The sequence below is a fragment of the Rhipicephalus microplus genome, chromosome X, assembly GCF_043290135.1.
Source record: "Rhipicephalus microplus isolate Deutch F79 chromosome X, USDA_Rmic, whole genome shotgun sequence".
In the NCBI taxonomy this organism is placed as follows: domain Eukaryota; kingdom Metazoa; phylum Arthropoda; class Arachnida; order Ixodida; family Ixodidae; genus Rhipicephalus; species Rhipicephalus microplus.
The window spans coordinates 384,542,149-384,569,024 of NC_134710.1; the positions used below are offsets into that span (position 1 = coordinate 384,542,149).

The 26,876-nt window shown below is 42.5% G+C and overlaps 1 protein-coding gene across 1 annotated transcript in view; it reads right to left on the reverse strand.

The window, feature by feature from the left end:
- LOC119161034 (lysyl oxidase homolog 2) overlaps positions 1-26,526 on the reverse strand; it is a 76,103-nt gene extending 49,577 nt beyond the window's left edge. Inside the window, exon 1 of the mRNA XM_037413355.2 lies at positions 26,324-26,526. Coding sequence (XP_037269252.2) covers positions 26,324-26,349 — 26 coding nt within the window. The 5' untranslated portion in view covers positions 26,350-26,526. The remainder of the gene's footprint in view (positions 1-26,323) is intronic.
- Positions 26,527-26,876: the final 350 nt, after the last annotated feature.

A 26,876-nucleotide genomic window follows, 5' to 3' on the forward strand; every position in this document is an offset into this window, starting at 1 on the left:
CGATGCCCATTCTCATTGGGTCCCATAAAACATGTGGTATTAAGGGCCGATCTATACAAAACAATAGACCCGTCGCTCGTACTGTCCTTCAGTACGGTTATGGACAACAAAAACACCTTGCAATGTTACAGGTAGACCTTGCAAAAGCCTTCGGTCATGTTAGTCATTCGTTGCTATTCACTCTTCTGGAACATGCTAATGTCGGCACTGTTGTGCTTCAAGGCATCAAACTATGCTATAAGCACTCTTCGACCCGTCTTGTTGTTAATGATCAGCTGTCGAAACCAGTTTCGATTTGTTCGTGTGTAAAACAGGGCTGCCCCATGTCCCTACTTATGTTTGCCATTTATCTAGAGCCGCTATGCTTAAGTATATTACGATAAAGTAGTATTCACGGATTCGATATATTAGGAACTTAAATGAAAGTATTAGCTTATGCAGACAATGCAGCATTCTTCTGCTCAGAAAAACCAAGCGTGTAAAATGTGTTATCCGTTATAAACAAATTTGGCATAGTATCAGGAGCTCGTTTGAACGCCTCGAAGAGTGTAGGATTATGGTTTCGCTTGTGAGGTAGCGCACCTAGTCATTATGCAGGAATTAATTGGACAAGAACTTCACCAACGTAGCTCGATGTACCGTTGGATGCGTATAGATTCAGTGCGCATTACGGGAAGAAGCGCGTCCCTAAGCTTAAACGACAAGCCCAAAAATTAGTTCCCATCGCCTATCGAAATTTGGGAGAGCTGAACAAAGCCTTACTACGTATTGCAACTTATCCATTTCGCAAGATTTTATGTACAACGATTTCATCGGATTTTCGCAACTTTCATATGGTCTCGAACTTTTGAGCGCGTGCGTCGTGACAACGTTTTCCAACCAGTTGGGGCTGATTGGTTAGGATTAAAACACCTATATCTATGGCAAACAGTTTCCCGCTTTTTCTTTTTCGGTGAATACTCCCATCTCGCAATTCATTCATTCCTGCAGGTTAATTTCATTGATGGCATCCCTGACCTAGTCATTTCTTTAATCTTTTCCGAACGACCGTGTTCGTGGAGATTCATGCAGGAAGTTTATTCGGCAGTTATGTTCTTTAAAGCTCGCTTTTTTTAATAGAATACTTGTACACAGTGTCTCATAAAGTATTATACTAAGATTTACTATCTGTGCTTTTTCCACCTCCATTCTACCGTTCATTGTACTCCGATATGCCAGGTCATGACGTCTTGAAACGAGTGCGCAAATTGTATGTGTCTCCAAATTCTAAAACATTCTTCTATAAACTGCATACTGAAACGCCGCCCGTTCAAACATTGTTAAAATAAAGGGTATTTTTGTCTCCAGTGTTCACTGCCACCTATGTGATGCGCCAGAGACAATATAACACTGCTTTGTTAGTTTCAAAGATGCTATCTTGTTCTGGGATGTCCTTCAGTGGACTCCGAGAAAAAAATTCGATAATAATCCTTACACTATCCATTATCTTTTGCCGACATCATTTGATGAAGGGTCTTTTGATATGTTTTTTTCTCATGAGTCTGCACAGTCCATTGAAGACGCGTATGCAAGATCGCAACGCCGAACCCACCATTTCTTCGAGGTCACATTTCATTAGAACGGCTGTCCATTCAAAGAACATTTATTCATGATGAAATGGACTTCAACCAGACTGGTACGCAATCTTGGTGAGGTGCTTGGCCTTGTCACCTGTTGTGTATAACGCAATTTGAAGAACTCTCGCGGCTCTACTGAACTTCATTAATTGTCGAGGGTTTCTTTAGTGACGCTAAAGAGCTCATTGTCACTCTGTGATTGTACTTATGTTTCATACTATGAGTGTCCTGTCATGTTCATTTTAACACACATTGCAATAAATGCCATGAAAAAAAACACCGGGGTAGCTCAGTGGTAGATTACAGGGCTGGCACCAAGCACAACCAGGTTCGAGCCCCACTGTGCCATTAATGCTAGGTCATGCCTGCCCAAGGCAAGTTTGACAAGAAGTTACAAGCACCGGCGTATCTCAGTGGTAGAATATTGGGCTGGCATCCAGCGGACCCGGGTTCAAGCCTAACTGTGTCATTGATGCAAGTTTTTTTTTTAATTTCGCGCGATGTGGTTACGGACACCGGCGGTGGTGGCGGACATCTGCGTGTGACCCGAAGAGTGATCTCATAACAGCTTTCGCCGTGAAAAAAACTGCTGATTTTATCATTGTGACCATCGTAAGCGCTCTCAGACTCCCGGGGAGACATCGGTAGCCAGCCGGTGTTCACTGCTACGTCAGCGCGTGCGACCGACAGCGGAAACGAAGAAACGAGCGCAGTGTAGAAATTGTGCTTGCAGATGTGAGTGTTGTCGTTTCGTGTGTTTCCTGGGATATACCGTTCATCTTTCAAGTGTAACAGCAAGGAACTTCAAAGATTTCCGTGATGCAATCATCCACCTTTCTGAAGCAGGATATGCGTTCAGTTTGCGCCGAAGTGAAAAGTTCGTAATCATCGCAACAAGTGTTCGAGTCGGTGTGTGTTTTGTGTGTGCCGTTTGTCGCAGCAAATAGCATGCCTAACTTTTGAACGTTTGCGAGCGTTAGCTTCTGGTATACGATAAGGATGGGCAAGTTTTATTGCCCGTCATTGCTGTCATTTGTAATGCGCAACACTGTACGAGTGCTGTTGTGCGTTGCGCTGTGGTGAAGTTCTGTGGACCACGTGACATTTGAGCGATTCTGTCCAGTGTTGTGAAGTCTGTTCATGAAATGGAAACCGTGAAATGTTTAGGAACGTACAGCTCAGTTTCTGATCCGTGTAGTTGCATGCATGTGCTCTGAAGAGCAGCTTGCATACAAGACATTTTTGTGTATTAGGCCCCCCCCCCCTTTTTTTTAAGGCACGCATTATGATAAGTTGTCTATGAATGCGTGAAATAAGGTATTGTAGACCACTTTTAAAACAATTGATGTGTTGCAATAAATTATCGAGTGTTCAAAAGTCGCTGTAATACAGTGTCAATAATTTGGTCAAGATTGCAGGCAGTCATGCTACAATACTTGAACACCATGACAACTCAAACAACATGCGATAATTATCTGCTTCCATCAAGCATTTCAAGAATAGTTAAACAATATCTTCAAGATCTTGCAAAAATGCCCACTTCTCTTTTGTTAAACATGTATCTGCTATCACCAAAAGCACTGTGTGTAGGAAAAGATTTCAGGCACATGTCAGATAAGGAATACTTTAAAAAAACACAAATGTCTATTACCATTAGCTCAGTGTTTGTAGTCTCTTCCTCCTCAATAGTGAAGAGAAATTAAAAAACGTACGCCTTTTTCTACAAAAAAGGATGCCATGTCTCAGTCAGCCAAATTATTTCATGAATGAATTACATGAATTCGATGATAATTCATTGTTCTGGTCGGTGGTATATATTTCGCATTTGATACAAAGTAGCCGAAGGAACTTGTCGGCAACCCTGTAAACTGATCCCCTGTCGTTGGCAGTTGTTGAGGCTTTCTGGGTAAATGAAATCAGCATAATCTACAAAGTAGAGTATATACGATTAAATACAGCTCTATGTGCATGTTTTTGCGGGGGAGGTGTTGCATAGCTTTCTGGAAAGAGCTGGAGCTATTCCACTCTGTGAAGGCAGGTGACACGCCAAGCTGCGTCACACAAGAATTTTTTGTTTACTTTTTATTTTTAAGCATTTATTAGGTTTTTTTAAAATTCTAGCATACGCTTTTTTAAAGGAGTTCCACTTCAGTTTATGTGGCCCAGAAGTGCAACATGCAGGCTTTGTATTTATGTATGCATTAATTTCTGTACTAATTATTTTTTTCATTCATCTTTTTTGTCAATTTTTTATGTACCAGCAGTAAGTGGTAATGTTTGCCCCATTTCTGTGGTGTATACTCACTAGAAGCTTTCTGTAGATTAGGTATGTGTCTACAGAGTCACAGTACAGCCATACTTTCATGGTTGCACTTACGTCAGTCAATTTGCCAAGTGTGTTAGCTGCCGTTCGAACTCAGTCTGGAAGCACACATTCTCATAATAAAAAATTAGAATCTAGAGACAGTATGACCATAATTTTCTGTTGAATATGTAAGCCTTCGTGGAGTTCCGTGGACTTATACGGTAGAAACTCACTGATACATCCTCACCTAATACAGTTTTTCAGCTGATTGATATGTGTGGTTTAACGGCGTCTCTCATAATCACGATATGATTATGAGAGACGCCGTAGTGGAGGAATGAAGAAATTTGGATTACCTGCGCTTCATTATAGTGCTTGCAAATCTTAGCACACGGTCCTACAGCGTTTTCACATCCACCGAAAATGCAGCCTCCACAGCCCGGATTCGATCCCGCGACCTCTGAGTCATCAGCCGAACACTTTAGCCACTGGAACACCACGACAGGGCGATGATTCCCCGGCTGGTACGCTCGCAATAGTGAAAATAAATTAAACCAATTTGAATAATAAATATTCTTAGATCCTGCGTTTATTGCGTGCATTTATTTTTTTTAGAAACGTATCGGCAACGTTTTACTGTATAAGACATGATTAAAAGATTCCAACAAACATGATTCTAACATCACGACTTAGGCGACTTCGAGGCAGTCTAATCACGTGGAGATTAACCTCTTTTGACGAGACAAAGACGTCGCTTGAGTGTTGTTGTGCCTCTGTGCATGAATAACAAAGTAACCAGCACGTAATGTCCTGATAGCACTGACGTAACATGGGAGTTCGCATCCCAGTGTGTAAGTACTGCAATATGACTGTTTTTTTCATTTTTTATTTAGTAGTATTGTTCATCCTGTCAGGGATTTTCACAGGAGTGGGTAGAAGTGCCTACAAATATTATATATACTCACAATATAACCAATATAAAGATAATATAGTACACAAATATACAGTTGTAAAGAAAAAGACATACAGAATTCTAACGACAATGGACCTTCGTTAATAAAGAGTGCACATGTTTCACTCACATGGACAGAAACTCCAGAAAAAATAACAAGAGTAGAGAAAGGCATGCACGCCAAGATACACAGTTTGAACGACTTCCACTCTTTCGGATCACAAAAAGCAGTATACTCTGAAAGAGAACATATAATAAACAATACAATCCCGATAGCGCCGCTATCTTCAAGTTGACAGAACTGTCAGGCCAACCATTTCGACAAATCTGGTGACAGTAATAGGTTGCGCGACCACCGTCTTTGGTAGAGTATTCCACTCTCGCAATGCCCACGAAAAAAACAAAAAACTAAAGGGGTTGTTGGCGCATAAGTACTTTTGGAGTGTAAAGCGTTGCTTTTTACGAGTTCCTCTAAAAGTGTTGATGAAAGTGTATGTGTTCGAATCTATTTTAAGTTTGTTGTGTAGGATGAGGTGCATAAATTTGAGTCGGGATAGCATTGTACGACTGGCTAGCATGTGAAGGCCAATCTCTGGCAGCATCTGCGTAGGTGAGTCTGTGCGCCTGCATCTGTTACAGATAAAACGCTCTGCTTTGCGCTGGGCAACCTTGATAGTGGCGGTGTGGTTTTAGGGCCAGCAGTGCAAGCCATTTATAGCCTTGCTGTAAAGAACATTGAGAATACTTGAGTGCAGGGTGATATCATTAGCATCATCCATTTCACTGTATTCACATTTGCTTGTCATTCTTCGTTTCTTTATGGACACGTGAACCATGTTGTATGCGCCAGTTGTGCATACGCGAGCGCGCGGAGGGATGATCAACCTTGCAAGAAGGAGTCGTCTACTCGTGGTCTACTCGATCTTCCCCACTTCCAGCTTCACAAAATGTGACGTAACGGCCTCTTCTAAATGCACATGTGATCACTTATTTTCGCACTCTCTTTAGGAGACTTGTGATGCTAATAGAGATTTCTTTTTTTCCTTCGTGAATACTAGCACGGGACAACAGAAGAAACAATAGGTGGATGTTTTTCATGGTACCGATGAAGTACCTGTATGATGCCTGATTCGATGCAAATCCCAATGACAACTTACTGTTATACAGTGTATCAGATAAACAAAAAAAAACTCGTTAAATAAACATTAAAACCAAACTAGTTATAAAGACTACAAGACTACACGCATCATTATAGATGTTCCGAAGATTGAACAGAAATGCTTCTAGACATCAAGAAAACTGACTTGTGACACTTGTTTTCGGCGGCGTTAGTACAGACCGAGCGTGGATACTAATTACTATTAGTTCAGTAACTTTGGTACCAGCGAATCTAGGGTGAAACATAACAACAGTAGCGAACTGTGGTGCTGGGTGCTTACGCTGTACCTGCTGGCTTCAGAGGCGGGAGCAGTCTTGTCATTCTTGTTCTTGGGATTTCTACAAGACTTATCTAATATATGAAAATAGCCATTAAATGCAAATCAAAGACTTCCACGCAGAGGAAGGGAGCGTCAAATGTATTTCACGCCCTCTATGTATTGGTTCTTTGTGTTGTCTATATTTTAAGTGTAACCGCAAAGTAAAGTTCCATAACGTAATCCGACACCTGCAGAATATGCGTGGAGTGTGCGCCGACGTGAAAGTGCTGAATCGTTGGAACTATTGTATTTGCATTGGCTGTGGTTTTTCTGTGCTAGCGAAAGGTGCACAAGTGCAAGTAGTGTACAAACTTTGTTAATGCTAGTCGAGCCCATGCTTCAGCAACAATAATACACATAATATAAAGTTGTTGAAAAAAACAGGTCACTGACCAATGTCAAACAAAACAATGACATTTCGGGACCCGTACGGGTCCCGAAACGTCATTGTTTTGTTTGACATTGGTCAGTGACCTGTTTTTTTCAACAATGCCTTTACCTGACCAGACGGCATTCCGTCGAACTCTCGACTATATAATATAAAGTTAAGGCAAAGGCTCGCACTTGGCGAACTTGAACGCTCGGTCTGGGTATCTGCCTGGCGCATGATAGGGCAAGGTTGTGACTTAGCTGCACCAGAACTAGCTCAGTCTGGATCGACACCTAACCCAGATACAGGCCAGACCAGCTGCAGGGATCCACCGTTTACTTCAATAAACATGATCTTCTGTATTCTTCACGTGTGCCTATGAACATACTTGTACAGCTGCACGAGATATGAACGTTTTTGTGCGAGCATAGAGTTGCCTAACGTCCCAGGGGCCTAGGGGCAGAGAAAACAGTGCAAACCTATGCATTCTTTTCTCCTTCCTTGCCTGCTGCGTGCTACAACAATGACTCCTAAGGCGAAATGTCCATCTTTATTTTTCTCAGTATTGAGCCCCTCCTTTGTCGCAATCTAAATGTATTCTTCGTGGGCTTTTATCTCCACAGCCGATTACAAAATTACTTCAAAAGATGCGTTACAGCTGCTGCTAGGCACTGCTTCAATTAAAAAGCTTCTTCAGGTGGAAGTGATCGCTGCTTAAGAAACAACAAAAAAAGAGCGAGAACCTTGCTTGATACCACCTTCTCGAAAGTGTAATCTAGGATATGGAACTGTTCTAATTTTTGGTTGTGGCTCACGTGATAACCTTCAAATGGGGATTGACTGTACACTTTCAGCATTCCTGACTAACAGCCTTGACCGATCAGAATCGCACAGCGCTGTCTATAGCCTCTTATTACACTAAAGAAGGTTGTCAGATGGCCTGCTCATTCACGACTACAAATGATCCTTCGTGGTGACAGCAAAGTTCTCTACACACACAAGACAGACTTTTAGTCTGGCCGCTGCACCACTGGGCTGCTATATAAACTCCTCACTAGATACTACATTGCCTACCACATCAAACAAGACACGTCTCCAGTCAACCAGATCTTGGAAACTGTCAGTTGATTAAAGTTGTCGTAAATGTGATACTGAATGCCTAAAGCCTCTAACATCATGACAACCTAACTGTCCTCTTGCCCCTTGCACTGTCAGGATGCATCCTTCTTCTCCCAAGGCATTTGCATTTCTATACAAATACCTCGGCAGGCATACCCTATGGGCACATAACTTTATCATTGTCTCACTGGTGAAGACACGCTCACGTCCTTAGATTGTGCCAGTCTAAACAGATGCTCATTTTAGAAAGGCACGTTCTAGAAATGATAGTCAACTGAATTTCATTACAGTTGTTTCAGGCAGTCACTAAGTGAAATACTTTGGGAGCGATGATTAGGAGTGTTAAAAACATTGACCACAGAATTAGATTAGAAAGAAATACAACAAGAAAGTCTATTTTCTGCTGGCAAGAGCAGCGTACACCACACGTTACATGGCAGCAGCATTAGGTCAGTCACACTGAAGTTAATAAAAAGAAAAAGTACAGTGCAGCATCGATGTACATGCTTCTACAAAATAAAGTGCACACTCAGTTTGTTTTATACAAGTGGATGCATTCATGATGCACTGTTCCTTGAGGGCAAACTGAGTTAAAGAAGTCTTGCAAGAGTATTTTACAAGCTGAGTTTCATGCCGAAATATCTTCCTTGCATAATCTTGAGGCATATGCAAAATGAATCAGCAAGATTGGCACTAGCAAACAAGTGGTGACAAACATACAAATGTAAAACGAAACCAGTTGACAATTACTCGCATACCTTGTAATTTTTTCTTCGCATAGCATGGTGGTTTTCTCCTTCTAGTGAAAATGTAGCCGACATAATGTGGTACCAAAGCCTACCTAGCCGCCACCACAGTTTTTTGAAGGAATCATTATAAATTACACTAACCACATGGGCCGTAACACTGGAATCTGAGCACTACAGTGAAGTCATCAGGTAATATGACTAGCTTGAGAGTACCCCTAAGAAAGTAAATAGTTTTGTCCTAATGTAGAAATGCATATAAGATTTCACTGTGTGTAAGATGTCGGTCAGCACTGCTTCTCTTGGTTGCACAGAAAAGCAAATCGTTTCGCATGAATGTGCATCTTCTTTTTTGCTCCTCAGAAACCATGAACAAGCTTCTATTTTTATCATCATAGTAATATCCTGACCGCAAGCATGCACAACAGATTCTTTATTTTGGACCAATGAATACTCGCAGTTGAGTGTGTCAGGTGTGTTGCCAGATAATATTTATATTGAAACGTTTTAATTTTGCCACTTCTACTAAAAACATAAAATAAAAGCAGCATGCATCATTTGAAACACAAAGTCTCCTTGGAGAGTACGGCATAATGCATAGTTGTGAAGGAAAACAAGCTTGTTATAGTTTGTGAAATAATAAAGTGCTTTGTGTAACATGAGGCAACAAAGCAATGCAAATGAGTTCTGTGGAAAGCTGCAAGAGTTCATAAAGGGAAATTAGTCAACCACCCGTTTGTGGTGCGAGGTCACATGGAAATCTCTACGGATTTCTGAAACAGAAAGGCTTCTTAATTGCTGAAAAATTTGTCCTGGTCCAGGGATCAAACCCGAGACGGTCGCTCTACCAATGCGACAGCAAAGTGACAGGTAGCAGAAAACAAAGACCTACAGGGTCGGCGCAAGGATTTTTATACTATGGGGGTCACCCATGACACGCGAGTTCCTTCGGGGGCAGGGAGGCTGAGAACTTCTGTGTTGCGTTTGACTATGTTTGCTTTGGTGGTTGCAGGGGGGTGGCAGGTGGAAATCTTCAGGGGGCTGCAGCCCCCGCACATTACCCCCCCCCCCCCCACTGCTGGCACTGCCCCTAGAGGTGCACTTACAAAATGACCGGTAACTGTTTGCCATTAGTGATCCCATCTGCAATTTTCTGGAAGCCAGTGTTCCATGCAAAAACGTGTCACAGCACCAGAATTCCTAAAGTTAAACTCCCTGTGTAAGTAGACACATATGGTGCTTACACTTGCATTGAACCACTTTAATTCTTTCAAATGAATAACTGGTATAGTAACTCACAATGTTCTTGCAGATGCATTTCCAAAAAACATAATGTTGGTTATGTACTCAGTGTGGTACTGCTGTTTCAGTATGAAGTCCTACATTTGAAATTTTCGCTCTAAATTGGCAACATATATTTTTGGCTTGGGTTCATGCGTGTTATAAAAAAGCTGATTTGGATTGATTCTTACCAAAAATTACTCTTTGTGTTCAGTTTTTATTGGGGTTTGATGCGATACCATGTTGTTACAACAAATAACGAATGGGCAAATAAGTTGTGAGGAAGGCATCTTACAAAATGCATGCTGACTAGTATGAGCATGACGTGCACAGTGCCATCCTCGACAAACCACTTAAGGTTGCTTTCAGTGCAATACGTTACCATTCACATGATTTGTCACGCTATGTTACTTAAAATCTAATGTTTGGAGACAGCTGAGATTTTATTTTGAGGAAATCAGGAGTGGTGGGGGTCAGTATAATCAGTGTGTGCATATATGTGTGAGTGTACATGCTCTCACACATTCAAACTGAATCATTATTTAGGTGTTTCAAACATATTCTTTAGCTGTGTCTGTGATCTGTAGCATAAGCAATATAGGAAGAAAAGAAGCAATACTTGTGATCTGTGAATTTACATTCGGTACGTGAATGCACGATCAATTGACCTTTATAACAACAGAGAGTCTTAAATTGTTTTTATATGCTGATAGGGCTATTTCAATTATACTTGTTTATATGAATAGCTTACTGTCAAACATGCTCACAGTATCATATTTGCATGCAACGTATTCTGCACTGTCTTAAAGGGGTGCCTAAGAACTTTGTGAGTGTGTACTACAACCCAAGAACGATGCGACATGTTTTCCTGCGTACCGTATGCTATATCCTGTGCAAGCTGCCAATGAACTACCTTGTGTAATGCAATAGTTATTGTCTTTCATTAGAGAATGCAAAAGTTTTTCAGACAAAATGAATGAATTGATTGCCCATAACTTGCAGCAGTTTACAATTAGTATGATAACTCGTGTGGCTGAATGTTCTATCCTACCTCATCTGTTGCAAGCTTTTATTTCATCGCCTATTTAAGCAGCTTGCGAGAAAGAATCGAGGTGTGCTAGAAGGTAAACCTTTTCTTCTATGACACCACTGAACTTATTACAAAGATTAATCACTGTATTATTTTGGTTTAGTTAGGAATAAAATACATATACTGGGCAGCTGTTCATATCATTTCATTTCATATTATTTTAGCAAGTGCTGAATTTTTGACACTATATAACTGTGCTATACATTTCCTAAATAAAATGTAGTGGTAGATAGTCAGACACCAAAACCTTGTTTTGTATGTTTTGGTGCCTTCTCTGCACTTGCAAAGCTTTATACTCAATAAATGCATGAATAAAATTTTGCATTATGCATCATCACTGATTTATTGATTGATATGTGGGGTTTAACGTCCCAAAACTACCTTATGATAATGAGAGACGCAATATGCCTCATCACTGTGAGAAAAAAAAAATACCACAGGTGGACCTTTATCTACTCTTATTTGTTCTCACAGTGGTGACACGAATAAGCAAACATTAAAACCAATATTGAATTTCTATAAGGATGCTGTGATTGTCTGCTTTAAGCCAAGGGAAGACCAATGGCAAGATATAAATTTAATGTAAAGAAAAACAGACTTTACTTGAATAACATGGTTTTTCTGAAGCGAAATTTTATAGTGAAACAACACCTACAGGTAGAGTATTTCACATAATACAAAAGTAATAATCGTGCAAATAATTATCTTCTTGGGTGTTTATGGGTATATTGAGCCATTTCTGCTCTGCTCTATGGCAGCAGACTGTCGCAGACAGACATAATGTCTCATCATACTGACTCAGAAAGGTCTTGCAATTTTCTGATGATGCTTCAGTATTACAGGAGCAATATGGAAGACATTCACTTCGAAATATCAGCAGAAAACAATTAGTGATCTACCCGCTACATTTACATTACTACCACAGCTGACGGAATGAAATGGCTCGATGGTCTTGTAAAGTATGACTGATATTTAATTCTGGAGCGATATGACAAAAAGGTTAGCATGCCAATGTCCCATCCCAACTCCACATGTCACAACATTTTCACCCTGCACTCATTGGAGACAGGCTATGATACACAGCCTATGCTTACTAGGGCAAGGCATACAACGTTGGCACAGCGCCGTGGCAAAGAAAGGGGTTGGCACACTGCCCCCCCCCCCTTTTTTTGAGTATTTCCCCTATAGTATACAGAGCGCAAAATGACGCTCGATCACATCCTCGGACCGGGCCCTGTTTAAGATAAAAGTGGTGCCCTTCCTCTAATTTACCGCCCACAAAAAAAGAAATCTGCCTTTACCCCTGTGGCAGCCCACACACATTCTAGTGCTCACTGACGTGTTGTTATTTGGTGCCATGACCATGTGTATGCAGCATGTGAAGGCACACATTACATGCACATAAAGAACAGTAGGACATGCGTACAAGAAAATAAAGTGCTGAAGTTCAAGCACTTTTACGCCAGTCCTAATTTACGATAATATGGCAAATTTCGCAAAGCACTCTCTACTGGTTAGCTTGACAGCCGAAAGAGAAAACATCACGAATTGTATTCCACTTTGTCCCGAGGACAGCTAGTTAAAGCCAAGGCTGTGCCTTGCGCCAATAGAATGGTCTTGCACAGCGTATTACGCTACGTTGGGGCTGTTCTTGTTTATGTAGCCAGAGTTAAAGAAAGCAGAACTGTTCTCTCTGCCCAGTGAGAAATGAACATATTTTTTTCTTCTGGAGCCTTACATATTTAAGCACATTCACAGTTTCAGCAAGATTTCTTTGCAAAAACCTTACAATTCATAAATTTCAGAAGTGACAAATGATTTGAGTTTACTGATACAATTTCCCCATAAAGATTGCTAGCTGCAAATGTGCCTTAGAGGGAGACGTCGTGCACACCTCCACGGATCATAGAGGGAATGCCTTAGATGCAGCCCATGTTTTACTGCATTTGGCACTCTGGGCCAGCTAGCGGAATATGAAATGGTCAGAGGAATTCAGGCTTCCCAGAAGAGACTTAGATATAAAGTGATGAAAAAGAATGTTTACCTTAGAGTAAACACGAAAGCGCGTCAGTGAACGCGATTCATGGTTTATTGGCGTCCAAAAAATACATTTCATTCAAACATGCCTGTCACTGGAGTGTTGTAAACATATCCAAACAGAATATTTTCTGCTAACAAGTACTCAAGTGGGTTAAAAGGGAGCCGAAGCACCAAAAATATTTCACACATCATCCATTGAACATTCAAGTAGGTGGAGACACCTAGGATGCTAACACTACCCTCCCAAATAAAAGCCTAGTTCTGACATCATTGTTAGTGCATGTAGCATTGAGGCTATGTCAGGGTATGTAATGAACAATATCGCCGATTAGAAAAGATGATGAAGTGAGCAATAGGAATGTAGAAGTGAATGGGTTGTAGCAAATAAATTGTGAAAACTTCATATGAGTTAATACAACAGCGCTGTTTGTCGTGTGATTTTTCACACCAACAAAAAATGTAGACGTGTTTTCGACCGCAATAAGGTGTCCTGCATGCAATGTAAACAGGCATTATGCTTCGTATTTGCATGCTTTTAAAAACAAGATATAGCGCCTCTCATAAGATACATGACTAATTGATATGCACATACATTTGTTGCAAGCTTCATGAATAAATCACACATGATAAACATTTTCTTCTAGGCTGAAACTTCAATTCCTTGATTATTTTTCGAGCTCGTTGTGACATGTTATAGAGCAAAATCGAACTTGTAAAGAGCAAAGTAAAAAGTGTTAAAAAGTGCATCAGCCAGCCGCGCACAACGATATACATCCGCGCCCAATCATAAGCTTCACTGACTAGTCAATTTTTTCGGCTATTTGTTGATAGCATCACGGTATCGCAGCGTGCAATGTCGTTGCCACTGTAGGCCTTTTCTTCATTGTAATACAAAGCGTTTGTGCGTGTTGGCGCCCACATTCCTGCTAGCTGTAAAGGATCGCCTATGGTGACGCAACACTAGCAGCCGAAAAACGCGTTGTGAAAATGTAACAGCCTTGATTTCATGATAAAGGTGGCGAATCGAACCAACGCATTTAGGAACATGTAAGCGTCGTGTGCTGTTCGTGATAGTTGCCGACCTTGAAAACTGAAGCTCCGCTGAATGGTTGCCAGCCTCAACCGTCGTCGCGTCGTCCAACCAGAGTGCGCATCAGAGCTGCGCATGCTAAGCTCATGCATGCGGCTAGCGCTTGTGTTGCATTTTGGCGCCGGGCCGCCATTTCACTCTTCGCTTGCGGGCGGCAGGGGCCCCCCACGCGTGCAATGGGTGTGAGGGAAGCGCGTGGAACGGCCCTAAATCTTGCGTTCGTTCAATCGTGCGGCGAACTTTCTGGCAATAATAATAATGACCCCGCCGCTTCAGACAGCACTTTCTGACCCTTATGACTAATTTGGAACACGCTGTTAGAGAGTCACTAGAGGCTGAATTTGCGGTGGCAGATATTGAAGCAACTATAAATGACCTAATGGCAAGTCAGCAGAGCCGAATTGGCTTGGTGCTGCTATATATAAATGCTTTAAGGCAGAAATGTAGGTGACATCAACAGACCACTGAATGCGGCGAGAAAAAATTGGCACCTTAATATTTTAGGTTAGCCCAGGTGGTATTGATCCCCAGAAGTGATGATCCTCAGTGAGTGGATGAGCAAGTGAGTGAGTAAAACAGCCTGCAATGTTACTTTCGGTGGAGCCTATATACCAGTCTATTTGTTGGACCAATGCCAACTGTAATATATACGTGAAAGTGTTACCAAGACCACTTCAAAGTGTTATCACATCCCTATAGTTGGTCCACATCTCACATTTGACATCAAAGGCAGAACAGTCTTTACAGGCATAAACTCAGCTACAAGTATTGCGGAATGTTGCGACAAAATGCATGAACGCGTATCCATGGTTCATCTACATCTAGATAGTGATCAATAAATTTGTTCTGGATGTAATGTTTTTGTTGCTGGAGCGTCTCGGTCAAAATTGTTGAACTTGGCAATACTGAAGGTGTTAGTATGAAGAACCATGGTTCTACGACCAAGGTAATTATTAACAAAAGACTAAGTGTTTCGATTCCTGTGCGCGTGAGCATCAAAGAAGGATCTGCTTTGTCACCTCTCCCTTTTGCGATTTGCCTTGAGCATTTTTACTTGTGTACTATACACATACAAAAAGTATGCAACCACCCCCGGGAGGGCTCAAATATCTAACCTTTCGGTTAACAGCCGAACGCGCTAGCCGATTGTGCCATGGAGGTTGGGTGAATTGCTGGCAATGTTTAACAAAGGACTCTCGGACTTTCGTGCACTGCGCATAAAAATATACAACCGTTCCTGAGAGGGTTCGAACCTCCAACCTTCTGGTTAACAGCCGAACGTTTTTTTTTTCTTTTTCTGGTGGAAGGCGGGAGTTGCGTTTTCCCGACCAAACAGGTAAAAGTATTCAAATGTTCGCATTTTTGTCTTGCCTCAGAATAACCCTTATTTCTATCTCTTTCTGACGAACAGTGCTTAGATGTAGTTTTGAGCTGTACACAGTGCAACAATGCCAACAATGGCCTGTGAACGGAACAGGGTAAAAGAAAATTTCTGCAATCCTGGTGCGCAACTCGTGACCCCTCCACGTGCGCCACCAGGTCATTCGTTAAATGTTAGTGGCAGCCCGCATCCGTGACGCAATCGGCTGGCGCGTTTGGCTGTTAACAGAAAGGTTGCAGGTTTGAGCCCTGTTGTATATTTTAATGCCAATCATTTCTTAGCCAACTTCAGCGATTGTGTTCGTGTACAGCTCTTTAGCTATATCTATCTTGCCGCCTACGACTTTTTGGTCTGCTGGCTGTTTCGATAATGATATTTATACCAAAATTGGTGTGCTATAACATGACTGTATGGCGAGAGTAAGCAACTAGTCATAACTTGAAAGTCATGACTTGTATGTCATAAATGTCATGATTCACATTTTGTGGCATTGCTCCTGTTGCGGTGGTTTCATTCACATGACATATTGTAAGACTGGTATGGTATGACATGACTGCATGGTGAATATAAGTGACAGACACCAACTTTGAAATTATAAAGCGCATGCAACGTAAGTTATGACTATACGCCACGCTCATGGTGTGCTCGCGGCCGTTTCGCTAGCTTCGCGTGTACCAAATTGGGTATTAGGGCACGTGAATCGAGGAAGAAGATATATGACTGGTTCAAACATGATAATCATGAGGTGTGTGTCATATGTAAGAACATGACTACATGCCACGTTCATGATGTGCTCGCAGCCGTTTCGCTAGCTGCGTATACCAAATTTGGTATTACGGGACGAGAACGAACGACGAACGTAAATGACACGTAATTGATTTTCTTATGAAAATTTTTTTTTACTTTTATAAACAGGCAAATGTCGTCATTCCCAATCATTAAACTGTGTAATGTCAGTCTAATACGCTTCGTAATGCGTACCTAATGCGTGTCTAGTAGTAATTGGCCACCGTTAGTCTATAGCGTCATAACGTTAGAGTTTATAATGACCATTGTCTAGCATAAGTCTATAGAGGCGGGATATGAGAGTTTCTGAAAAACATTGTCTAGCGTAAGTCTATAGAAGCCCGACATTAGAGTTTCTGATGACCATTGCCTAGCATTAGTCTATAGAGTCTTGACTTGCGATTTTCTAATAACTGTTGTCTAGTGAAGTGCAATCGAGCATATGCATTAGGTTGACATGGAACGTCGTATTGTAGACTTAGGCCCTATGTCAGCAACAGCACGTTTGCGGTCCGTAGGTCAATAAATCGTTTCATTTTTAATACAAAAGTGTGCACAGATTACAAGATTGTGAAGCAAATACCATCAGATCATTTTTACCAATAAACAGATCATTGTTCTTTACAAGTTAGAATCTTTCGAGGCTGATATAAAATGCTGACACTATATAATGCCAGCATTTGGAAACACACAATACATTGTCAAGTAATTTAGTTCCGATAGGACAATAAATGGAGCTAGTTCGTGCTTGTTTACAATTCTTGCGAAAGTGCTGTTTATAATTACAAGCAAAGTAAGTGATTGATTGATATGTGGGGTTTAACGACCCAAACCACCATATGATTATGAGAGAGGTCGTAGTGGAGGGCTCCGGAAATTTCGACCACCTGGGGTCCTTTAACGTGCACCCAAATCTGAGCACACGGGCCTTTAACATTTACGCCTCCATCGGAAATGCAGCCGCCGCAGCCGGGATTTGAACTCGCGACCTGCGGGTCAGCAGCCGAGTACCTTAGCCACTAGACCACCACGGCGGGGCGCGTGTATAACGAAACCTTTTGCTTAACAATTCTCAAAGACACTTGTGTAAATGGCTTCCGGCTACAATATTCTGAAGTCTAGCTCACTTATGCCAATGATGTGTCCATTTTTTCAATGGACCAAAGAAGTATTGAACAGGCTGTAGACACTGTTAGTAATTTTAGCCATGTTACAAGAAGCAGAGTTAATTGGTCGAAGTGTCTCGGGCTCTGGCACGGATCATGGCAACAAAGCCCGACCACTTTGCGAAGTGCCCTGGGCGACAGTCCCGGGCACTTGGGCATCCCGCTCGACGCGTATCAAGAGAGTGCCGAATTTCGGCAACACCAAGAGAAAAATACGCAGGTTAAGGCCAGGAAGTGAAGAAGAGCGAGTGTGTCGATCTTTGCCAGAGCCACCATCTGCAACCTGTTCTTCATTAGCAGCCCCACCACACGGTGGTCTAGTGGCTAAGGTACTCGGCTACAGGTCCGAATATCGAATCACGAATTCGGCGGCTGCAGCTTCGATGCAGGCAAAAATGCTGTTGGCCCGTAAGCTATTAATTTGGTGCAAGTTAAAGAACCCCAAGTGGTCGAAATTTCCGGAGCCCTCCACTACGGCGTCTCTCATATTTATATGGTGGTTTCGGGATGTTAAACCCCACATATCAATCAATCATTGTTCTTCATTAACAATCTCTGGTATGCGATGCAGATGCTGCACTGCTCTCAAACTAACGCGTAGAAGCACCACCGCATCTTCCCCATATTTGTGTGGGCTTCCCAGTGGCAATAATGCAGCCGCACTAGTTCATTCAAAATCGATAAAGATGGGGACCTTTGACTTGGTCAATTGGTTTTGCGCCGACTTGATTGATTTGTGGGGTTTAACGTCCCAAAACCACCATATGATTATGAGAGGCGCCGTAGCGGAGGGCTCGAGAAATTTTGACCACCTGGGGTTCTTTAACGTGCACCCAAATCTGAGTACGCGGTTCTACAACATTTCCGCCTCCATCAGAAATGCAGCTGCCACAGCCGGGATTTGATCCCGCGACCTGCGGGTCAGCAGCCGAGTACCTTAGCCACTAGACCACCGTGGTATGGCGTGCGCCGACTTGTAAACCGGTTTTTGTGTTTCAAAGACGCCATAGAACCTTTTCCGCGTACACTGTGTCAATTGCGCCAAGGTATATGTCTCCTTGAATATGTCGTGATTACTGAAGGATGTGCAGGAGGAATTTGTGGGCTCTATGTAGAAGCAGTCTCAAGTGTACGGTTTCTTTGTGTAAAATTTTCAAACAAATACCTGAGGAGTGTATACAAAAGAGAACTTTGTTTTGCCTTATGTGACATTGTGTTTCCCGTGCCGCTTTGTTGGGTTTGTACAGTAGATGCCCCGGCAGCAATCCTTTAAAAAAGATTTAAAGGAAGCACGTGGAGCCGGGAAACAAAACAGTCTTTTTTAAACTACACTAGGGCACACTGCCAACGGAAGCTTTTCTTGGCGGGAAAGGAATGTTTTTCTCCTTGGGGCTCATGTCATGGTATTATTGATGTCTTCTCCAGCGCGTCATATTCGTCAAACCATCTTACCCTCCCATGCTCAGTTTCGTTCACGCCAAGTCAAGGCGGTGTCTACAAGAGTACCCAAACGTAAGAGGATAGATAGATAGATAGATAGATAGATAGATAGATAGATAGATAGATAGATAGATAGATAGATAGATAGATAGATAGATAGATAGATAGATAGATAGATAGATAGATAGATAGATAGATAGATAGATAGATAGATAGATAGATAGATAGATAGATAGATAGATAGATAGATAGATAGATAGATAGATAGATAGATAGATAGATAGATAGATAGATAGATAGATAGATAGATAGATAGATAGATAGATAGATAGATAGATACGCTCAAAGTCACCGAATTTTGCTAACAAATGCTTCACATTTAAAAAAACGAGGAGATGCTTGGCAGAACGAGTTGTGGAGCGCTCGACGTATCCGTTAACCATGCAGTTAAGTTAACCCATATGACAGCCCGGCTCAACATTTTAAGACAGAGGGGACAATGTAGTGAAAGAAATAGAGAAAGGAGAAGGCACCCTTTCCAAAAACTAGCCGTATTTCTTGTGTTGAAAATGGGAGAGGATATTATCCTTGCTGCTGCATTTTTTTTTTCTCTTTTCAGTCGTGCTGCCGTGGCTGTGGCTGCAGTTTTTTTCTTTTTGGCAGAAGATGGAAGTGCGAACAGTGCTGAGACGTAGTTTTGACCTTGGAAATGCAACGACACTGGCTTGTGAATAGAAGGGAAAAGAACATTTCTTCAAACCTCGTACGCTCGTCGTGACGCTTGCACGTGCATCACCTTCGGTGGCCTCCGAAAGTGTGCACGGACTTTTCACTTGAGTAAACTGGTCGGCCTTCTCTTATTTGTGTGAAAATGCAGTGTGCTTAGGTGACATATTGTTTGTGCCTATTATTGCTTATTTAATTTTTAAGTTGTATACTGAACTTTTTCTTATTTGGTGCTTTAAGCTATTCGTCCTGAAGAAATACGTGCTCATATAATAACTACTTTGAAAAATGTTCACAACAAGTACCAACACAGAGCAGGCAGTGCAAAGTAAAAAATAAAACAATGCCAACTTATCTCGAAAATTATTTTACAAAGGAGATGAAACAAGACTTTCCTTGAACAGGCAGCAATCATGCACACCGTAAAGGCCTACTTTGCTAGAAGTTGATCTGGGCAAGATTAATATGGCGGGTGATTTTAACATGCCATCTTTCAACTGGATGAGTGACCACTTTTCCCAAACAGAGGATAACCCACTTCTTTACATAATGATAGCATGTGACTTGGACCGAGTGGTAAAATGGTCACCCGTCCGTCTGGTGATGGTGGCACAATTTTGGATCTTGTTTTCATCAGCAAAGCTACGTTACACCATGATGTTTGCTTAGAAGAGGGTATATCGGACCATAAGCTCGTTTTTATTACTTTTTCCGTTGAAAACTGTGCTAAAAACGCGAAGCCCAAGGCAAAAGTTATTAGTAACTTTGCCCGTGCTGACGACCAGGCAATCTTAGACGAGCTTTGGGCGTTTGCCGAAAACGTATCAAACGAAAATCCCCTCTCACTATGGCTTGAAGTTAAGAGGATGGTCTTCGATGGTATTCGTACCTATGCCCCTCGTAAAAAAATCAAAACAAACCGAGCTAGTACCTGGGTGGACAGGAATATTGTTCATTTAAAACAGAAACTGAAACGGGCCAACAAAACAAAACCACATAGAGCTGAACTCATTCAGAGTCTTAAAACACAGCTTTCAGCAAGTTTATTTACAGCCAGAAAGAAATATTTTTTACCACGTTGCGAAATTTTATAAAAACACAACTGCAAAAGTTCTGGCGCTATCTGGGCGGCAGTAAAAACTGTTTGGAACAAATTGCACAAAACAACGTCCTAACTCAACCAAACACCATCGCTAATACAATGAACGAGTATTTCCATTCGGTCTTCTCTCCCCAGACTGAAACAAACGGGCTGTTCACGAATGTGACTGATATCGATCCTGAATTTATATCTTGCGAAGGCGTTCTTGCACTTCTGCTGGATATAAATGAAAAGTCGTCAGAAGGGCCAGACCTAATTCCAAATGCTTTTTTGCGCCGTTATGCCGAGCCGATATCGCACATTTTGACCGCCATCTTTCGTTTATTCTTGCGCCACTCAGTCTTGCCTGATGATTGGCGCCTAGCTCGCGTTGTGGCAGTCTTTAAGAAAGGAAATAGCTTGAAAATGGAAAATTATCAACCCATCTCACTAACAACAACCTGCAGCAAAATTTTGGAACACATAATCGCCTCTTTTATTACCAATTTTTGGAAACAAACAGCGTCCTTTCCGAATTCCAACATCGGTTGATTGATTGATTGATATGTGGGGTTTAACGTCCCAAAACCACTATATGATTATGAGAGACGCCGTAGTGGAGGGCTCCGGAAATTTAGACCACCTGGGGTTCTTTAACGTGCAGCCAAATCTGAGCACACGGGCCTACAACATTTCCGCCTCCATCGGTAAATGCAGCCGCCGCAGCCGGGATTCGAACCCGCGCCCTGCGGGTCAGCAGCCGAGTACTTGAGCCACTAGACCACCGCGGCGGGGCTTCCAACATGGGTTCCGCAAAGGCCTTTCTACCACTACTCAACTTGTTACAACCACTCATGAAATTGCACAAGCTTTAGATTCATCCAGCCAAATAGATTTAGTCTTTCTTGACTTCAGTAAAGCCTTTGATCGCGTACCCCTTGATAAACTACGCACTAAGCTTTCTCTTTCGGGCCTTCCTGCGTTTGTAATTAACTGGATCAAATCATGTTTAACAAACAGAACACAGTTTGTGGAAGTCGACGGGTGCGCATCTGAAAGACTTGGTGTGACATCTGGCGTTCCACAAGGCAGTGTTTTGGAACCGGTTCTTTTTTTAATTTACATCAATGACATAACATCTGCTCTTGACCCGAGAATTTCCATAAAATTGTTTGCAGACGACTGTCTTATTTTCAAGGAAATCGCGGGCACCGATGACCAAGTCTTGTTAAACAGCAGTTTGATGGGAATCGGTCAGTGGTGCACTACCTGGGGTATGAACTTGAACGCTGACAAAACAGTTCTACTTCGTGTAACGAAGAAAAAACAACCCTTTCAGTTTTCCTATTCATTCAGTGGTGCACCTGTGGTACAAAAAAGCCAGTACAAATACCTCTGGATAACGTCCACCAATACTCTGTCGTGGTCAAAGCACATAGAAAACATCTGTATCTGCCACACGCAAGTTAGGCTTTTTACGGCATAAACTCAAAGCATCACGAACTCATGTCAAATTACTGGCCTTCAAAATGATGATACTTCCTAAATTGCAATACGCTTCGGTCGTATGGGACTCCTTCCTTAAAAAAGATAAGTACCGGCTTAAAATGGTGCAAAGACGCGCTATACGCTTCATTTTCAACAAATATAGGACCACCGACTCACCAAATTCTCTAATGCAGGCGAATGGCATTTTAACCCTGGAAGTTGGTAAAAAATTGATACGCTGAAACTGCTGTTTGCTCTTTATACTGGTTCCACAAAGGTAAATGCATCGGTATACATTCAGCCATTTCAATCGCGCCCCACGAGACATCGGCACACGCACAATTTACTACCGTATCGAGCCCACACAAACATGTTCAAGAATTCGTTTTTCCCACGGACAGTATCGGAATGGAATTCACTGCCTGAAGTGGTTTTCACATCTCAGTCTATGTGCCATTTTGAGCGTGCCATATTGTCTGTACTGTAGTCTGTACTCGACTTGTTTTGCTGTTTATCGCAATTGTGAATGTATAATAGGCAGATAGACCCATCTTCGTTGTTCTGAAAGTCGTATTAACCTGTGTTTAAGCTCATCTATATATCTCTGTATAATGTACTTATCTTCTGTATTTTGTGCACATCATTCATCTATCACGCTTACGTGTGTTTTCCACTTAATTTTTGTGCCTCTCCTGCTTGGTTTTTTCAAGACCACAGTATGTTGTAAAATAAAAGTATGACAAAAAGCAGGCATTAACATTTGTCTGCAGTAATCAGAATTATTATTTGAAAAAATTAGGAAATGATCTGGACGGACATTGCTGATGCCGTCTACAAGAATACTGAAACAAGAATATTTTAGTCAAAACTTGCTTTTGAATGTTTTAGCAAAGGTAGAGCTATCAATTTAGAAATATATAGAGAACTTTGCCCAATTTAGAACTTTCTTCGCGTCAGGGAGGTGTGTTGATCATGTTGCAGTTGTCTCACACCGGATTACATCGGATGTGCTTCTTGATATTGAATGCTCACCCTGTCTTTCTGCCTGCGTGCGCGCGGGCGTTTGTGTGTGTAGGGGGGGGGGCAGTTTTAGGAGTTCCTTCTTCTCATGGACTCACACACTGTATAGGGTCCATGGCTCAGTTTTCGTGCCTCTCTCAGAATTTGCAGTTCTCATGTATAATTATTTTTTGCTTAATTATGGAGGAACCACTAAGCTCAACCTTTGCGTCATCAATGAATTTGATGGGTGGTCCTTCGGGAATTGTGAAGAGTTGTTCTCAGTGGCCATGCTTTCTTCGTTTGTCGTGCATCGTTTTGACGCATTATATGGTTCATTATGAAGCGCTGTGTTTCAAACTTGAGTGCTCCTGATTTCATGTAATCTGTCTTAATGTGTTTAGTTTTTGGTGGCTTTTTGCATGTTTCTTTATTTAAGTCTCCTTTTCCTGAATGCTGGGTAATCGCCTAGAATCGCCATCTTACTTTGAGTAAATGAAAGAATAAAAACTTAAGTGTTTCCTTGAATTTCATCTGCTACAGCTCTGTGCAAAAGAACACACAGTACCTTAGCAGTGTTTTCATGAAAAGAGGGACTTCCTTCAGCTAACCAATGTGTGAAACGATCAGCATACAATAAATAAAGATCAGAGCAAAGACATCAAAAAAGTACTGGTACACCTTATTGAAATTCTGTCTTGACGAAGTAAGTACTTTCGTAAAATACCCCGGAGGTACCACACAAAAGCTCCGGATAGCCGGAGTGAAAAACCCACGAAAAATGCTCTGGAGGAGCCACGTAATGAATCCGGCCTGCCGGCGAAAAATGCCAGTAAAAATACTCCGGTGGTGCCACGCAATTTCTCCGGTCGGCCGGAGTGAAATATCTTTTAAAAGTACTCCGGGTGCGCCACGCAATTCCTCCGGCGAGCTGGAGCAAAACTTTTGCTACAGATGTCCACAGCAAAAATTTCTCCGAATAGGAAGCGCTAGAGGACAAACGTTTTACTCCGACTTCAGAGTAATTTTTGTACAGTGTTTGAGTCACAGCCACCAAACGACAGCTCTAGAGCATGTCATAAACAGCTGTGATTCACTGATCCCGCCTCATTGATTGATTGATTTGTGTTTATTTAACGTCCAAAAACCACCATATGATTATGAGAGACGCCGTAGTGGTGGGCTGCGGAAATTTCGACCACCTAGGGTTCTTTAACGTGCACCCAAATCTGAGCACACGGGCCTACAACATTTCCACCTCCATCGGAAACGCAGCTGCCACAGCCGGGATTTGATCGCGCGACCTGCGGATCAGCAGCCAAGTACCTTAGGCACTAGACCACCATGGCGGGGGAACCCACATCATTAGTAGCGCGGAAGTCGCAACTGTTGCTTTCACATCACACGATGCTGACCTTGGCAAGCCGACCAAAATACAGGCTTACGATTATTCCCAAACAACCTTATACGGCACACTCCTCGTATTTACAAACATTGTGTGAGCGCTCACGATGTGTAAATAGTCTATGTTGTCATGTCTTTATTGTTATAGGGTGCTTAAACGATTTTCATGCCTCTATATATAATGGAGCCCTCACTCGAGCACGTGCTCAATGATGTTAAGCTACAGCATGAAACTTCAGCTCTAATCTCTATTTGGGGACTTTTCTATGCGAGGATTACCATTCTTATCCTATTTATATGCTTTCAAAAATGCTGTTTTGGTTTAGCAAGCTTATGTAGTGTATTAGCATGAGCGACTTGTAGGTATTTTATTCGGTATTGATAACGCCCTCAAAAGAAGCGCAATATTTTTGCCACGTTATGAGTAAGCTGAAGAAATTGTATGAAAGCCTTCTGCAACAAGGGCTTTTCAGGCCGCCGCACAGCCTGGGTGGCATCCCTAGCCTCCCTCTCCCTCTTCCCGCAAATTCTGAGGAAGGAATGTTTCGCCGAAAACAAATAATGAGCATAGGTGCTTTTATAAAGTAGTCAAAGCCTTCAGCAAGTCCCCCTCCCCAGAAAAAAACTCCTGGCTCCGGTTTCGGTAATACCAGGAATGAAAAAAAAATTGTTTCTGCCACACTATTAAAACGTAGTTTGTGAATGACTTCCTTTTCCTCTTCAGGACGATCGCATGACGTACATTCATGCCTAATTCCTCGACAATTAAACACCATATTACCAGTTTCTTCTGTGGCACTCATGACTCAGCAGACCATTCTTATGTTTAGATTCTACACATGGTTCTATTCCAGGGCTCTAAAGAGATCAATCAGTCACGGAGTGATATGCTTAACTCATACCGCCACTGATTGATCGTGGAACTGATTGGCCCTGTCACTGCGGGTATTATACGGGATCATTTTGCATGAGATCAGGTGGTTTTGGTAAGTCACCTGAACTTCAGTGTGCGCAAGGCATCTCAGCTACCGCAAACGTATTTCGAAAAGTTGGGAAACAATATTGCTACAACCAACAGCAGTAAAAGTACTTTCGCACATAAATCTTCATTACGGGCGAAGCACCTTACGACCCCACAATGTCCCTCTGTCAATAAACAGCCATCCGGCTTCTACAGCAGATGTAGCACAGGTGCATGCAAAAAACTGAAACATCTGTGAACAACAAAAGTGTTAAGAAAAGGCAATGAACTAATACAAATTAGAAGGCCACAATGACGTAAAAATGCAGGCAATCAACCACCTATCAATGAAGCCATACGGCAGAACAAAGGGTTAACTAGAACAAAATAAAAGGCTGTTAACCAGAACAAAATAGAAGGCCATGAAGCCATAAAACCGGCAAAGCGGCAACGCAACGATTAAGCTACTTCAAAATTAAGGGCGGAGCAAGCGGCGGCCAAACGTCAGAAGCGTTGTCTACCGCTCGCGGAGACTGATTTGCATGCGCGAGTGGGCAATGTCAACGGTGATTTACGGTAACACCAAACGATCCCCCAGTGTTATGCCCACACGTCGGATTAACTTCTAGTATATGCGTGGATTTTTTCATGCGCTCGTTCAGGTTTTAGTTGAGGAAGCGCTCAGTAAACCACACCTCTGCTTTGCCAATTAGACTCGCGTCCGGTTGCCAAGTTATCACGTCAAAAATGCTACTCCAGCGGTAGAGCTTCGCTAGCAATAATCCTGGGAATCGAAGCACCTACCTCGAATCCACGGCGTGGTCAGCCATTGTTATTCGATGGATCGCTGCGAGAGCCGCAGATGAGGCCGCTGCTTTTGCGGACCTTTACTGCCTCGGGACGGTCCACCACTTGGACTGCGGCTCTGTGCTCAACTTCGGAAAGGAGGAGGGCGACCACGAAAACGTACGAGACGCAGTCCCATAGGCGGCGGTCGCCGGACGCAGCTGTCTTGTGTCTGGCAGCCAGACGGGACGGCGTCAAACGGCGGCTGTCTTCTCCACCAAGTGCGTGCGCTGCGGCGATGCCTGCTGTCGGAGCACGTCAGAAGGGGGAGCGAGGAACCCCGAGGAGCCACGTGCGTTGAGGGCCACTGCTTGCATTTTGCAAGCAGCAATCCCTCGTGGGGGAGGGAGGGATGGGCGGGGTTTCTTGCACGATGACAGCCATTCCATCCTGGGCGGCACGAGCGACTCTGGAGTAAAGCGCTACTGGGGGTGGCCCTGGACGCAAACAGAACAAGCAAATGACGTCGCGCTGCGTTTAGGCTTGCCGAGCAAGCAACCCAATCTGCTAC